Source organism: Falco cherrug, chromosome 5 (genome assembly GCF_023634085.1).
Source record: "Falco cherrug isolate bFalChe1 chromosome 5, bFalChe1.pri, whole genome shotgun sequence".
Taxonomy (NCBI): Eukaryota; Metazoa; Chordata; class Aves; order Falconiformes; family Falconidae; genus Falco; species Falco cherrug.
Window position 1 is genome coordinate 39,074,834 of NC_073701.1, and position 15,873 is coordinate 39,090,706.

Here is a 15,873-nt window from a genome sequence, read left to right on the forward strand (position 1 = left end):
AAACATGAATTTGTGGGTAGATAAAACATGTCCATTTTGAGGAAACATGCTGAGAATTGGTGGTAGGGAGGAAGAAACTCTCTGCAGCACTGTAATGTGTTTGGGTGTCACCTTTTTGCAGACAGAATCCAGCTTCATCCAAGCCTGAGAGAGGAAGGAAGGGAAGAGGTATCAACCTCCCTATCAGCTCTTTACAGTTTTGATAAGTCACTGCTGTTGCTAAATCATATGCTTCCCTTTTGGTCAGATGAGTTGACAGTAGTGAAACTAACTATAAGAAAGTAAATTAAAAGCAGATCAGAGATTTAATCCCTATGGGATATTTTTTTCTCCTGGATTTTGGCTGTGCCTTATACACATCTTGTTTTCATAATCTTTTTACTTAATTGTAGATAGCTGCAGATTTCTAGATTTCAGATCTGGTCAAGCCTTGCTATGATTTTTGGTATCACAGACTCCTACGTTGGAAGTTTGCCGGCTTTCATTTTTGTGCCTCCGTAACTAAAAAATCAAAAGCAATTGTTTGGTTTTTTTGGCTGCAGATATTATAAAACACATATATGTTAGTCCAGTGTTACAGGTGTCAGTACAGACTTCTGCTATTAGCATTCACAACTGAAGCTTGTAGCCTGCTCCTGTATATACCACAACCAAAGCCTTTTGCTAACGATACCTGCACCGAGCTCTTCCATTTCTTAGAATGTTTCAGAACGGACATCTGCAGCAACAGGAACCTCCTTACAAACCTGATCGCTTGTAGGGCCTATTAGTCATCTGAGCTATGCACGTAGAGGTTTTAGACTAGGGAATTCAAACGCTGGGGGCTGGGCATTTATTTATTTATTTATTAGGATGTATGAGCAAAGCAGCAAAAAAAAACAACCCCAAAGACATTTCTTCATGCTAGTAGTTCAGAATGTTTAGTCAGTGGCTCTGCTTATAAACCCTTTTACGGGATTCCTTGTCCTCTTCTAAGATATATGTCAGAGACAGGTGGAATGAATCACATTTGAGGGATGTCTCTACCTCTGTTGATTGTGGAAACAATCAGTGTAAGCTCTGCAGCTTGCTTTTAGACAGCTGATGGTAGAGGCAATGAATCCATCAGACATCTACCTAAATATTTCAGCTAGTTCAGACTACATTTGCTTCACGGCAAGCAGGGTGAGCTTGGGTCTGCTTGCAAGACTGTCTGAATGCATCCCTAATTCATACTGACCTTCTCATGGCTCAGCATAATGGGCTGTATTTCTCATCAGACAGGTATCGCAGCAGGCAGAACGTTCTTGCGAACTGACCCAGAATACTCTCTGGGTTTGAAACTTGTTTTATTAAATGCTGGATACGGAAATGGTCTCCCTAGTGCTTATGCAGGGACAGTATTACTTCTAGCTAATAATCCTCTGCTTACATATGGAAGGATCCCCTTAGATCTTCTAGGCATAGTTAAGCATTAGGAGATTGGTTAGTTTTCTTTTATCCCATTTTCAGAAAAAATCAGAAAGAATTGCTACTTTCTGAAACAGTCTCATCCTGTACTAAAATACATCTTCTATCAGCATAATAACTATTTTAAATTCTGAAATTATGCTTAAAATCCCGTATTATTTCAAATGCAGGCAAAACCACCCTTCCTGATTAGTGTTTATTCTAGAAACCTTGTTTACTCATGAGATATTAACTTCATTGAGAACTCTAAAATCCCTGAAGTTAGTAGGTGAATAAACAGTTTCTTCTGCAGATGTGGCATGTAATTTTGTGCTTTCTGCAACAGTTTCCAAAGGTTCCTAAATCAGATTGGAAGCTTGGCTGAGGTAAATATATACAAAAGTTATGATGTATAGGACCAAGAGGTCTGCAGTATTATTCATCAGGGAACTGCAGGTAGATTTTTATGTCATTTCTTCCACCCATGGGCATTCATTGACCTTTCCTGTATGACTTGCCACTGTAGAAAGAAAAGAGGAAAATGCAAGCTGGTGAGCTTTTCACTTTATCAAGGGCTACGAAATCCTTTGATCCCCTGTAAAGTGCCAGTCAGATCAGATGTCACAAACAGAAAAACAATGGCTAGCATAGCAGATCCACCAACCTCAGCAAGTGAATCGTACCAACCATGAATCTCTATTATTAGATCTTACATCTGGATCTCTGGCATAAGTGAACGTGATGCAAGAACCTGTAAAAATCACATGGCACCCCTTTGGTTACTGTAATAAAGAGACAGAAAAGACTTCTTGGATCTCCTACCTCAGTTTGCTTCCAGTGCAGAGAAATATAAGGGAGCCCCAAGGGTAAATGTGAGCGATAAAATTCACTAAGTTGACTGAAGGAATATCAATTCAGTGCAGTAAAACAGCAAATGCTGGGAGACCATTCAGTTAAAATACAATGCATGGTACCTGCAGACATGCATGTGGGAAATGTTGTCCTCCCTGCCCTTCTTTTCAGTCCTAATTCAGCAATGCATGTGTGAAATGCCTTGCTGCATCAGGACCAAAGACATTTAAACCACAAATGAGAAGTCTGTCTACAACTACATGCAGGTGACAGGTTTAGGGACACATTATCCTGTGATTAAGTGGCTATATGTTTTATTGATCAATAAGGGGCATGAAAAGTGATCCTTACACAGTTATTTCTTCCTGCTTCCACTTCAAATTCATTGAGAGTTGTATTTTGCTTATTTTTTTCTTTCATCTTATTGTTAAATGTTGGCAAAGACTAGAATGTTAATTTTAGTGTGTATAAATAATTTATTGAATAATAATATATGAAAATGAATTTGATATGCTTCTCTATATGAATGACATTCTATTATTGAAATTTATTAATCAGCACATTCCACTGCATCAAACCTAAATTTTTTGAGGAAGAGGAGGGGAGGAGGTGGAGAGGCAGTTTGGAAAAATGCAGTACAGTGGGCTGACTAAATCTGAATACTTGGTCTCTGAAAATGCAGCTATCAGTGTAATTCAAATCATACTGATGAGATACAGAACAGCTATACGCAGTCATAATACCAATTTATGTACTGTCGATATTAATAGCAGTGTCTGTTTGATAATACAGTTTTAAAATAGGTACATACAATTTTATTAAGTATAAAAAGACACCGTGCAGAGCACAATATAATATATTTCATCTTTAATTCTCTCAAACTCCACTGTCTTAATTGATATTGTCACCAATGACCACTGGATAGTATTATTCCTCTGCATAGAATGAGGCTTCTCTGGATAAATTCATGCTGTTTGGTTTTAAAAATACAGTAATTTCCTTTCTATGGCTACTTACACTAATCAAACACTGTCAAGACTGTTGGCTGGCCTGCATTTGGTTTCTAATATATGCTATGATATTGCCAATTTCCCCTGTTCTGATTTGCCTCACTCTGAGAACAGATCCTTCAAAATATTAATTGTTTCTGACTTTGTTCCAAGTTCACAACCAGAGCACTGGTTCAGACCATTTCTACATTCTTCACATCACTAAACTTTCACTGACATCAGCTGGAGTTTTCAACGTGCAAGGACGTCTCCCCTAAGCTCCTTTTCTCCCCCATCTTTTCTAATGAAGCATACAGGGCATGCTGAAAATGATTATTTTTTTAGAATTTGGGGGTTCCACTTTCATATTTTCTTGAAAGTAGATGACATTTATAGCCTTCCAGCTTTGACTGTTTTCTTTGGAAAAGCAGACGTGTAAACTTAAGAACTTAGTTATATATTTTGTTTGCACATTCCAATTTGGTTTGATTTAAACAAACAAAAAAAAAGTCAGAATTTTAACTTCATTTTTTTTTAAATAATAATGTGCAAGTCTTAAAATAACTTACACTTCCTCCTCTCTAAAATATATTAACATTAGACTGGAAAATAAATTAAAGAATACAGAAAAGCTGAGTTTATGCCGTCACAGTAATATTTGCCAAACAAAGCTTGGTCTTTTGCTAACATTAGCTTACTACATTTGCAATACATGCTAAGCAAAGACCCTAATTCTCTAACAGGTACATTCAGACAATATATATTTTATGGAATAAATATATAATATATCCAGTTATAGATTTCTGAATAGTAACTATAATAGATACAAGCAATACCTACGTTTAAAAATACAGTTCTAGGATTCCCTAACTTTACTACTAATACAATTAAAATTGACCTAAAACTTTCTCACTCTGTTGATGCATAATAAAATATATGGAAACACCAAGAGTAAAAAGCCAATTGCTTCTACAAATGGAATACTTTATAAATATAGTAAATTGCTATTTCCAGAGGGAAAATTGAAAATTATAAACAGGAAGTTAGGTTAAAACAGCTCTACAATATATAGTACAAAGTGGCTATGAAGCGTGATGTATGAGTTTGATGTCTGTGGCAAAATTTTGAACTGATGTAGTTCATTTCTGGAGATAACTGTAGAGAAAGATTCTGTTCCTAAAAGCAGCCAATCTTGGTCTCCTTAAAACAAAACTTTCAGTGACTAGAGAAATCCAACTGGCCAATTTTTCAGAGAAAGGAGTGCAAGATTAGATCAAACAGAATTATTTGGAAGCCCTGGACTTCTCTATTTCATAGGGTTTACCTATCATGTTCTCATTAGGAACAGAGTCACAGAAGTACTACATATTTGTGACTGCTGCGTGCTGAAAAGCCTTATCATGAAGGTACCCTCCCTATGGCTGTCTTAACTATGTTATTCTTGTACTGCACATTCTCCAGATGAATTCTGTTTCATGTTCCTGTAGTTGTTTCCTTTTGCTGGAATACTGAAGTACAGCTCCGGTTGCTTGATTACTGAACTCGTGATCGAGGCTTTTTTTTTCTTGAGAATAGCCTAGAATTAAAGAAATACATTTCTCAATGCAAGCACAAGGAATCGAGGAATTAAGTTGCTGGCTGTCTCTGCCTGCCTTTTTTCCTTTTTAGTTTAAAGAAAAAACTTTATATCAGTTAAAATACCTTATTCGCTAATGAGAAGATTTAAGTAGTTAAAAAAATGAAAAACTTCATGTGACTGCCATGTGTATGCCTCCTGCAATGGCCACATTTTATACGGAAACCCAAAACTTACTTCATGAAATGCTACTGTTTTTACCTCCTGTCCAAGTTGAGGCCCTGAGGTAGGACTGAGATCCTACTCAGAGCCTTTGTTTGCCTCAACAAAACTGGAATTCTGGTGGTCACAGGACAAGAGGGTCTATAAGGTGGATGTTCTCTAAATATCAAGAGATCAGCGTCAACATTAATAACAATGAAACCATCCCTGGGAGCTTCGGTTTCTGACCATTTGGGGATTATGAGTCACTTGTAGACTCTTACTGGTACAAACACCCTGTTTTGGAAACACCTTGTATGAGATGTGGAGGATTGGGATGTAAGTCATTGGCAAATGCTTCCTACTTGATTTCCTCTGGGCAAATAGAGCATATTTATAAATGTATTCATGTCACGCACTCACCGATTTCAGAAAAACTGTGTATATGGAGAATCTTTGTACTTCACACACCATGTATTTTGACTATGCTGGGAAATTTGCAAAGTCTCCTGGAAGCTACTGCAGTATTGAATGTCAGTTGAGTGGATGAAATACTTCCTATCCAACTGGAGTTCAGTAAGCACTTGCAGGTTCCCTGCAAAGTAACCCCCGAGTGAAGTTTGGGTTCCCTGTAGCAGGGAAGGGACTAGGAAGACTTTTCTTCATGTACCAACAGCAAATCTTGATGTTCTGTTGCAGAGTGGTAATAGGCTAGTTGAAAATACATTAAACTGTGTCTAAATCTTATAGCATATTTTTACTTGTCATAAATGCTCTGGTTTATAATTAAAAAAAATGTTCCCAGTAACTACAGGCTTATGCAGTCTTGCTCGCAGATAAGATGGAGCTGCACAGGTCTCAAGGTGATCAGTTGGAAATTGGCTCCAGAATTTATTAGCGTCTTTTGCCTGTTTTCAAAATGCATTTTTACTGGGATAGACCATGTGGATATGTGCCAAAGAATGAGTTCTTCCCATCCTCACCACAGCAAGTGCTTGCTGGGGCCCCGAGGGTACTGCTAGCCCCCTCTGGGGGTCCCCCCCCCTGCCCATGGCCCAGGACCCCATGGCAGCCCCCCAGGGCCATCAGCCCCTGCCCCAGCGATGCCCCAGCAGGGCCGGTCTCCAGCTCCCACAGCCCGGCCTGGCCATGGGCCCACTGAGCCTGGGCCACCTGCAAGGTCACATCCCAGCCTGCCCCCATCCCCAGGGAGGTGTTTGATGCCCGGGGCTGGGCCTGGCCTGGTGCCCCCCGGCTGGCCCGCTCCTGGCTGGGGCTGGGATGGCCTCTGGAGCCCAGCCAGGCCCTGCCCTGATGGACCCCCAGACCCCCAGGAGCTGTTGGCCCAGGCAGGGCATGCCATCGCTGGACTTAGGGCAGACCAATGAATCCTCTCACCTACGACATATGGTTTTGCTGTGTAGTTTGCTGCTGTTGCTGCTGCTGAATGAGCAACTGCTGCTGTTGCCGGCGCCGGGCTGTTCTCAGCTTTTCAAAGCGAGCCTCCATCTCCTCCAGCACCTTGGGAGTGTAGCGAACCACCAGCTTGACGCTGTCCTTAGCTGCCTTCAGCAGCTCCACTGCCTTCTCGTGGTGTTCTCCTTCCACGCTCTGGGAGCAGGGAGAACAGAATTAATAAAGAAAATTCTGCTTTGATCAAGAGCTCTGCCCTCTTTCATACAGAAAAGCTTTTGGGGTTTTAGGAAGTTTCCATACCTTACATTTTTCAAGGTATCACTAATTGAAAGTGTTGGGTTAAGTAAGATTTATGATTTATGCACTGCTGGAAACGTATTCATTTTCATATTTTAAAATAACACAAATCTGGTTTAGGTTACGTTACAAACCTAATTTCTGATCTGTGTGAAAAGGGGGGGGGGAAATGCTCAACGAGCTTTATACAAACAAAAAAGAAAGTTAAAAAAAAACCCCAAACCCCACAGTACAAACTCAAATAAACTGATTGCACAGTAGAAAAATAAAATCCTATTTAAACGTTGGAAAGAAATGAAGAAATTGCAAGTTTGAAATGGCAATTCCTGTTTTACACCCTGGCCCTGTTTGGATCCCGCAGGGAACGCCATGTGGTGATTAAGCAGTTGCTGAGCGGCAGGCGGAGGAGCATGTCTGCTGCTCCTGGGGCAGCCCACGTCTTGGGGTTAAGGGCATTGCTCAGGCGTTGGCTGTTTATGTGATACGGGTTCTCTATTGGAAATAAACTAGTCTTTATCTGGTTAGTTGTAAGCAATCAAACACTAATGACTGAAACACTGGAAGTTCTGGCTGAAGGAATATGCATTTTTCCCTCCCTTTCTGGAAAATGTTATATATGGTAAGATGATATCTACTGTGAAATCAAAAGCATTCCCAAAGGGGCTCAAGCTCTGATTTCTACGCTAACATTGTTTGAAACAGTAAGTTTCCAAAAGGGGGAAGTGGCTTGGCTGTGAAAAGAGTTATTTAATTTCTACCATTAAGCTGGACTGACTGGAGTGCTTTTCAGGCATGTGGATTGTTCCACACCTTAAATTTTCTAATGGTGTATGATGGCCCACATGTGTTGTAGGACATATTCCAAGAAATGAAAGTATCTCTGCGCAGAAAAAAAACCCCACACAACTGAGATCTTCACAGGGATTTTAGACCATTTAAGAACAAGTAATTTTCTACCCACATAAAATAAATCAAAGTCTTACTACATGCTGTGTTTCAAAACTCTTATGTATACCATGCTATTTAAAACGAAACTATACCCATAGGCTTCCAAAGAGAAGCAGCAGCATTCAAAATATTTTAACTTCAATTATGTGAAAAGAATACCTTAGCATCATTATGGTAACTGTCAGAAGAAAATTCTTTCTACTTTAATCTCTCCTATTTGACTGAGTAACATTGTACGAGAACAGTGAATAAGAATTACTTCTGCAGTGGCACACACTGTGTTAGAAATAATGATTTTAACATTTCAAAAAGTAGACACAATACGCTTCTACATGAATAATACAAACAACACAATTCAAGCTTATTGCCTTCCTATTTATCTTCCTTCTCCTGTTAAATATCCTTCAACATACTAATACAAACAATTATTTCATGTCTGGATTAACGGATTGAACTAAAAGTTCTACAGAAATGTTAAGATGCTTCAAAATTTTTAATGCAATTTATAGAAAAAATGAATGTCATTTCAGGTGCTGGAATAATTGCCAGAAACACAGAAAACCTTGAAGTAAATATAAATTTGATTGCTGAAATAAATGACTTCATGTTTTTGAACTGTATGTTCATGAAATTCTTCCAGCATGTTTCCTATTCAAAGAAGGTCAAGAAAATTCATTATCTGTGATGACCAGATTTGTTAGAAATTGTGATTGGGATAAATCTGCTGAACAAGCACTGCTACCAAAAATTAACTTGAAGAAAAAAAGAGTTTTCTTACAAATATTTGAAAAAGAGTTAATTGTTGGATAAAAAACAGTGAATGTGTCTAATGCTCCAAAGACAGCTAAAATAATAAGCAATAGAATTTTGTGAGATTGCTTTAATGAACAAGTCACAGACACAAATTAAAACTTTCCCATGTCCCCTACCCTGTAACTGCTCAATGTTAGAAGAGGCGATAATAACTGACACATATTGTAACTAGCTGTCTTTTGTAACCCACTGCTTTGTGACTGGCTTTGATACTGGCTTTTGTAAACACAGTCTTGACCTTACGAGGAAATCTGTAAGATTTGGCATTTTTCTATATTTCACGTTTTGCTTGTGAATCGCGGTCAGTATGACACAACATGGACATTCAGAGGAAATAACAGTGTATTCAGTGTTGTCGTGATTGCTGCACAACGGTGTGAATCTAGAACAGGCTATGAACAAAAATCATAAGCTCCCAAGCTACATGAAATACCCATTTCACATAATCACAGAATGGTCCAGAGTTGGAAGGGGCCTCTGGAGATCATCTAGTCCAGCCCCCTTCTAAAGCAGGTTCACCTACAGCAGGTTGCACAGAATCACATCCAGGCTGGTTTTGATTGTCTCCAGAGAAGGAGACTCCATACCCTCTCTAGGCAGCCTGTTCCAGTGCTCCGTCACTCTCAGAGTAAATAAGTTCTTCCTCATATTCAGATGAAGCTGCCTGTGTTGCGGTTTGTGCCCGTTGCCCCTTGTCCTGTCGCTGGGCACCACTGAACGGAGCCTGGCCCCATCCTCCTGACACTCGCCCTTAAGATACCTGCAGGCATTGGCAAGGTCCCCTCTCAGTCTTCTCTTCTCCAGGCTAAACAGCCCCAGCTCTCTGGGACTTTCCTAAGGGAGATGCCCCAGTCCCCTCATCACCTCCGTAGCCCTCCGCTGGCCCCTCTGCAGTAGTTCCCTGTCTCTCTTGCACTGGGGAGCCCAGAACTGGACACAGCCCTCCAGATGTGGCCTCACCAGGGCAGGGGGGAAGGATCACCTCCCTCAACGTGCTGGCCATGCTCCCGCTAATGCACCCAAGGATCCCATTGGCCTCCTTGGCCACCAGGGCACACTGCTGGCTCATGGTCAGCTTGGTGTCCACCAGAACACCCAGGTCCTTCTCCACACAGAGCTGCTTTCCAGTTGGTCAACCCCCAGCCTGTACTTGTGCACGGGGTTATTCCTCCCCAGGTGCAGGACCCTACGCTTGCCTTTGCTGAACATCATTAGGTTCCTCCCTGCCCAGCTCTCCAGCCTGTCCAGGTCTCACCGAACAGTAGCGCAGCCTTCTAGTGTATCAGCCATTCCTCCCAGTTTTGTATCATCAACAGACTCACTGAGTGTACGCTCTGTTCCTTCATCCAGGTCACTGATGAGTAAGTTGAACAGGACTGCAGCCAGTACCAACCCCAGGGGCACACCGCTGGCTACAGGCGTGCAGCTGGACTCTGCGCCACTGATCACAGCTCTGAGCTCTGCCCTTCAGCCTGTTCTCGATCCACCCCACTGTCCACCCATCTAACCCACACTGCCTGAGCCTACCTATGAGGATGTTATGGGAGATAGTGTTAAAGTCTTGATGAGGTCAAGGTAGACAACATCCACTGCTCTCCTCTTATCTACCCAGCCAGTCATTCCATTGTAGAAGGCTATTAAGTTGGTCAGGCATGATTTCCCCTTGGTGAATCCGTGTTGACTGTTTCTGATGACCTTCTTTTCCTCCACATGCTTCAAGATGACCTCCAGTATGAGCTGTTCCATCACCTTTCCAGGGATGGAGGTGAGGCTGACTGGCCTGTAGTTTCCTAGGTCCTCCTTCCTGCCTTTTTTGAAGAGTGGAGTGCCATTGGCTTTCCTCCAGTCCTCAGGCACCTCTCCTGTCCTCCATGACCTTTCAAAGATGATGGAAAGTAGCTTAGCAATAACATCTGCCAGCTCCCTCAGCACCTGTGGGTGCATCCCATCGGGGCTCATGGATTTGTGGGTGTCAGGTTTGTTTAAATAATCTGTAACAAGATCCTCCTCAACCAGGGACAAGTCTCCCTTTCTCTAGATTTCCTCTATTGCCTCCAGGGTCTGGGAAACTTGAGGGCTGGCTTTCAAAGAGTTTTATGGTTCTGACTTCAATCAGCAACTCTGATTGTATCTGTTCTGTAGGGGAATAACAAGATTGTGTACTTTAATACTTCATACAACTTAGTAAATTGCATTTAATTAATGATTCCCTGTTTTCTTTCCCATTTACCTCTGGCCTTGTTCTTCCAGTTTACAGCCAGTATTTTCTAATTGGAAATGAAGGGTTTGACTTTGTTGCTATCCAGGTCAATGGAAAACTCCCATTGACTCGAATAGTAATGATATAGAATTAAGCCTAAAGCTCTGAATCATAACTTAAGAGGGGAAAATAACAAAGGTAAAGTAAAAGATAGTGCTGCTAAATATGAATCCTACTCCCCAAATGTACTTTACTCAGGTCTTAACTACAGTTTTCAGCTGCTATTAATACAGTTGCTATACTTGCTCTTAACCTCTTCATTGCTGCTTGCACTCATGATTTCCAAGGCATTACAAACGCTTCACCTGCACAGCGACAACTGCACAACTGAAACAGCAGAGCCCCTTGGAGTAGGGAAAAGAGCTCATACCAGCATAGGAAGTTGTTTTGCTGTTCGAATTCTTCCACCTCTGCAAACCTCTGAAACTGCACTGGGAGAGGACTCCTGCTATATCAGTCATGTCTGTACAAGGGATTTTGCTGACTGGATTATGCTGGCTGGGGCCATTGTGAGGATCTGACACTCCTGTTACTTTAGAACCTCCCACCAAACATGGGATTTAATAAATTTGTTTCAGAATGTATAACTTTATTTAATATCTAATTTTTTATTACATATATTTATATATACTTAAGCCTTTATTTCCATTATTGCATTGGCAGATTGCATCAAAAAGAAGGATGCAAGATACTGTAAAGACAAGTACAGCTAAAAGAACTGCAAATATGGTGTGGGAAAACACAAAACATTACTATATCCATGTTCACAGACTTGTCATAAACATAAAAGAAAAAAATCCCACTCTTGCAGACAAAAAAGAGAATCTGATTGCTACTCCACAAGTTGAGAAACCAAGGAGAATATTTCTATTAGGTATCTGTGAACAAATGCTTGGGTGACAAATTAGCCATTATAAACCTATTTGGCATTCCTCCCTGTATCTGACTCACACCAGGTATCTGAGAAATGCAGAATATTTGCCAGATATGAACAGCCACCAGCAAGTGTCTTTGCTGAGCCATCTGCAGGGCTTACTGCTTTCAATTTCCTTTACATTTAGGGGGTATGGGACAGAAGTATGCAACAAAATCCTCAGGAAAATAAGAAAATACTTTTTTAAACATTGGTGAAACAGTCATCCAGTCGTGCTGGGATGAAGAATGTGGATTGTGAACACACAGCTCTAATTTTATGTTGATAATTATAAAGTTGGATAACCATCAACTGCTGAGCACAAACAGGTTACAGATATTTCATTTTCATTTCATGTTCCACTGCTGAGCGGTCTGTTGTATTGTACATACTGTATATTACTTGCTTTTCTCCAGCTACATTAAGAGAAGCACAGAGTGAACTAGTCCCAGTGAACAATGTTAAATTTAGACCTTTTTCTTCCACTCTCAAGCTGTCTGCAAACAAATTACCACTTCTCTAATTTTTGCCTTTTTATGAATTATATTGTGTGAACATAATTCAGCCCAAGATTGGTTTATGAAGAGTTGCTCAGAGGCATTATCTCAAGTATGCAATTGCAATCCAAACTTCAAATTCTGTTATTTAGACTCTGAACACAAAAATATTTTTTTGCATCTCTGAATTAACTTTCCCGTGTGCTTACATGTAATTGGGGTTTTTATATTGTGGGGTTTTTTTGCTACATTAGCTTAATACACATTCTAGAGCACATTCATGAATTTTTTTGAACAGAGTATCATAACATAGAGATGACAGCAGACTCAAATTCAATATATTTTGACATCTGAAAGTTCACCATTTCCCTCCCTGGTATTTGGCTAGATGCTGTTGACAGTAAAAGTATTTTTCAAGAACCATCCATCAATTAGTGAATATAAACTCTTTTTATCTGCCTTTTTATTCACCTGTTGAAAGAAGTGCTGAACAACAACAGAATTATTTGATCTACTTCCAATCAGTGAAGTTAATGCAATTTACTTCATTAAATGTTCAGCGGATTTCTGTTTGCTTGAGACTAAATAATCTTTTCAGTGGGTTTTCTTTACTTTTTTGGTATCTTTTCTTTCTCATTGCATACTGAGGCAAGCAAGCTTCCAGACCTATTATTTCTCTTTTGAGAACGTGATGGTTGATAGAAGTGGTAAAAAGTCTGAAGTGTTGCACTAGCATTCTGTTTCAAGAGAAAGGGAATAGCTATTGTTGAAAGAAACAGACGATAACATGAAAGAATGTCAAACCCAGCATTTTTTTCATTCTTTATGGGCTTACAACAAAGAAGAAATTTAAGTTGGAAAGTCCGATATTTATGACTGGATTCAGGAATTGCTCCTACGTGCCTTTGGTGCATTTAAATATGAGGTTTAGATGGAGGTTTTGCATGAAAAAGGATTATGTTTTCATTAAGAGAAGTATAGAGTTATATGAATGACTATGCTTACCTTTTCAGTACTTCACATTCCCTTGTAAAAGGCAACAAAAAGCAAAATGAAAGGCAGAATGTGACCCGTATCATGTAGTCAGAGCTTTTTTTTTCTCTCTATTCCAACAGCCCTTTTATTTTTACATCCATATTGACATTCACAGTGAAACTACTGCGAAACACTCCGCCCTGAAGTATTGACTTACATGAAAAACGGCTGTGTAAAAAATGTACCTTTTTATCGAGAATACATGCTCCCCATATGTGTACATTTGTACTGCTGATTTCTCTGACAATGATATAGCTGGATGAATGTTACTGAAAGATATCTGGAATGCACCTTCCATTGCAAATCAGTGCCAAACGTGCTTACCAAATTTCTTTTCATTTTATGTGCTCAAAGGCTCTGAAGGTTACAAGACTACACAAGTGCCACTGAGGCATCACTGTGCTTGGAAAGGGCTGTGTGGCTCAGATGCTAAGTTGTGCAAGAACATCAAAGTCTGCTATCACGCTTTTACTGCAAAAGGAATTTGCAGAATTATCAATTAAGAAAGACATAGCTTTCTTGGAAATTAAGCACGTGGTGTGGATTTGAAATGAAGCTGTACAACCACCCTGCATTACAACAGGAATTGTAGCGGCACAAAGTTGTCGATGCAGCTTTGCCTCGCTGCACCATAAATGCACACTGAAGGTCTCTCACGGAGCTCATTCTTTTTGTTTCATTTGGCTGCATTTTAAAACACAGTATTAGAACAGATGTGAAAAATGAAAATCCAGATGAAAATGAAAGTTCTATTAAATTTCCACATACCACTCCATTAACCGAAAGTAGCTGGTCCCCCCGTTTGAGCCCTCCATGCCTTTCTGCCACTCCTCCAGGAATGATGCGAGAAATATAAATAGGTGAATTTTGTTCCTTTCCTCCCATGACATTAAAGCCCAGGCCTTCATCAGTCTTTGGCAGCTCCACCACTCGTGGGTGTGAATGGCCTTCACTTGCAGCAAAAGCAGCAACTGTTGCCTGGAAGAAAAAAAATGTGTGATTTGGCTATGTAGGGAGAACACTGATATACATTGTGTTGTTCATTTGCAGGAAGAATTAATTCCTGAGAGAACATTTTAGTATCTTACTCTGACTTTTTCTGATTATCTGAGAGCATTTTAAAAATATTGTTCCATGCCAATGCTTTTCAAATAAAGGAATAAGCAGAGGAATACAGAATTTTGGTGACTTGTCAAAGATAACACAGAAAGTAAGCAGCACAGCCAGAAGTAGGCACTGTGTGAGTAAGCCTGACTGTGTAGTGGTGAACCCTTACGATCACTAGTGCATTTCTTCGTTGCCTTTTCACAGGAAGAAAATCTATTACTGTGGGAAAAGATAATGTGATCTCTGCTGTGTTACTAGTTGAAATAAAATGGATGAACTGAACTGTTAATTCTCTGCTCTGCTTTCAGAGGTATGGAATTACTTATTTCATTCTTTGGGCACAGAAAAAATCCCTGGAAGGATATTCTTATTTTTAAAAGTTTAATTTATAAATTTTGTGAAATCTTGCAAACTAAGTAACTCCTGAAACAAGAATACGAGTTTTTTTAATATAATTGGATCAAAGCTTCTACTGAAAAATTAAATCTCAAGACAGTGGAAAAATCCTATATGGTTAATGCTACTCTAGCAAAAAAACCCACCACGTAACAAGCTGTAAAGCTTGCATCCAGAAAAATATTACATCTTTTAGTTAATTTTTCACTAAAAGTATTTTTTGTACTTATAGATCTTACTACATCATTAAAAAAACATTAAGAAAATCTTTTATCCTTTTCAAAATGTGTTTGTAGTCCAAATTGCTTGGACAATTCTGCGTGTTACACTAATGTTTTTTGAGCATCTTAATAATGCTTATGCTTAGTAGAAGCTAGTGGATGACATGACATAATGGATCATTCTCAGTTACATGTTTTTGCACATGCAGACCTTGTCATCATGCATACATTTTATGTCAGACATGAATGCACTAGGAGAATGCAATGCAGACAGCCCAGAAATAACCAGGAAATATTGCGATATTGAAACATTGCTCTGTAACCCTGCTGTTCTATATGAATAAGAAATGAGAATGGCAAACACTAATTGGATTTCTACCCATTTACTATACAACATAGCAATAATTTCTATGTTTACCTGCAGTGTAGACAAATCAGGATTTCATATAAACATTTCTCTATACAGAACCATAGAGCTTACAAATTTACATTGACCATTAACTTTCAACTAGAAAAAGGTTGAAATCAGAACAACAGCCTACAGAAAAGAACGTTCTATTTAGTAAGGAAAATACACTGCAATTTAGTGTATATTAGGTTATTTGCTGGCTACTATACAGCTTGCTTCTTTAAAATACTGTAGATATCATTGTATAACACACTCCCAACTTTCATCTTCTGATACAGCTTTAAATGAAAATGGTACGATCTTAGGTCCATTAGGATTTCAGGGAGTTTTGTCACTAACTTCACAGGAGTGGGACCATAATGAAGTATCTCTAAAAAAAGATTTATGGCTTTTGCACATTTACCTGTTTTGCATAGTATCTGCTATACTACCCAGAAGACAGTGCTGCGTACAAAATTATAATGGGAAAAAGAAAGCCATGGTGGATCTCTCTGGAAGCATCTAGCTTTGTGCAT

General features: G+C 39.5%; 1 protein-coding gene across 1 annotated transcript in view; it reads right to left on the minus strand.

Annotated features, from left to right (window-relative positions):
* Window positions 1–2,732: 2,732 nt before the first annotated feature.
* Window positions 2,733–15,873, minus strand: part of LIN7A (lin-7 homolog A, crumbs cell polarity complex component) — a 50,247-nt gene continuing 37,106 nt past the window's right edge. Inside the window, exons 4-6 of the mRNA XM_055712680.1 lie at window positions 13,994–14,203; window positions 6,449–6,657; window positions 2,733–4,845 (exon numbers count right to left, since the gene is read on the minus strand). Coding sequence (XP_055568655.1) covers window positions 4,803–4,845; window positions 6,449–6,657; window positions 13,994–14,203 — 462 coding nt within the window. The 3' untranslated portion in view covers window positions 2,733–4,802. The remainder of the gene's footprint in view (window positions 4,846–6,448; window positions 6,658–13,993; window positions 14,204–15,873) is intronic.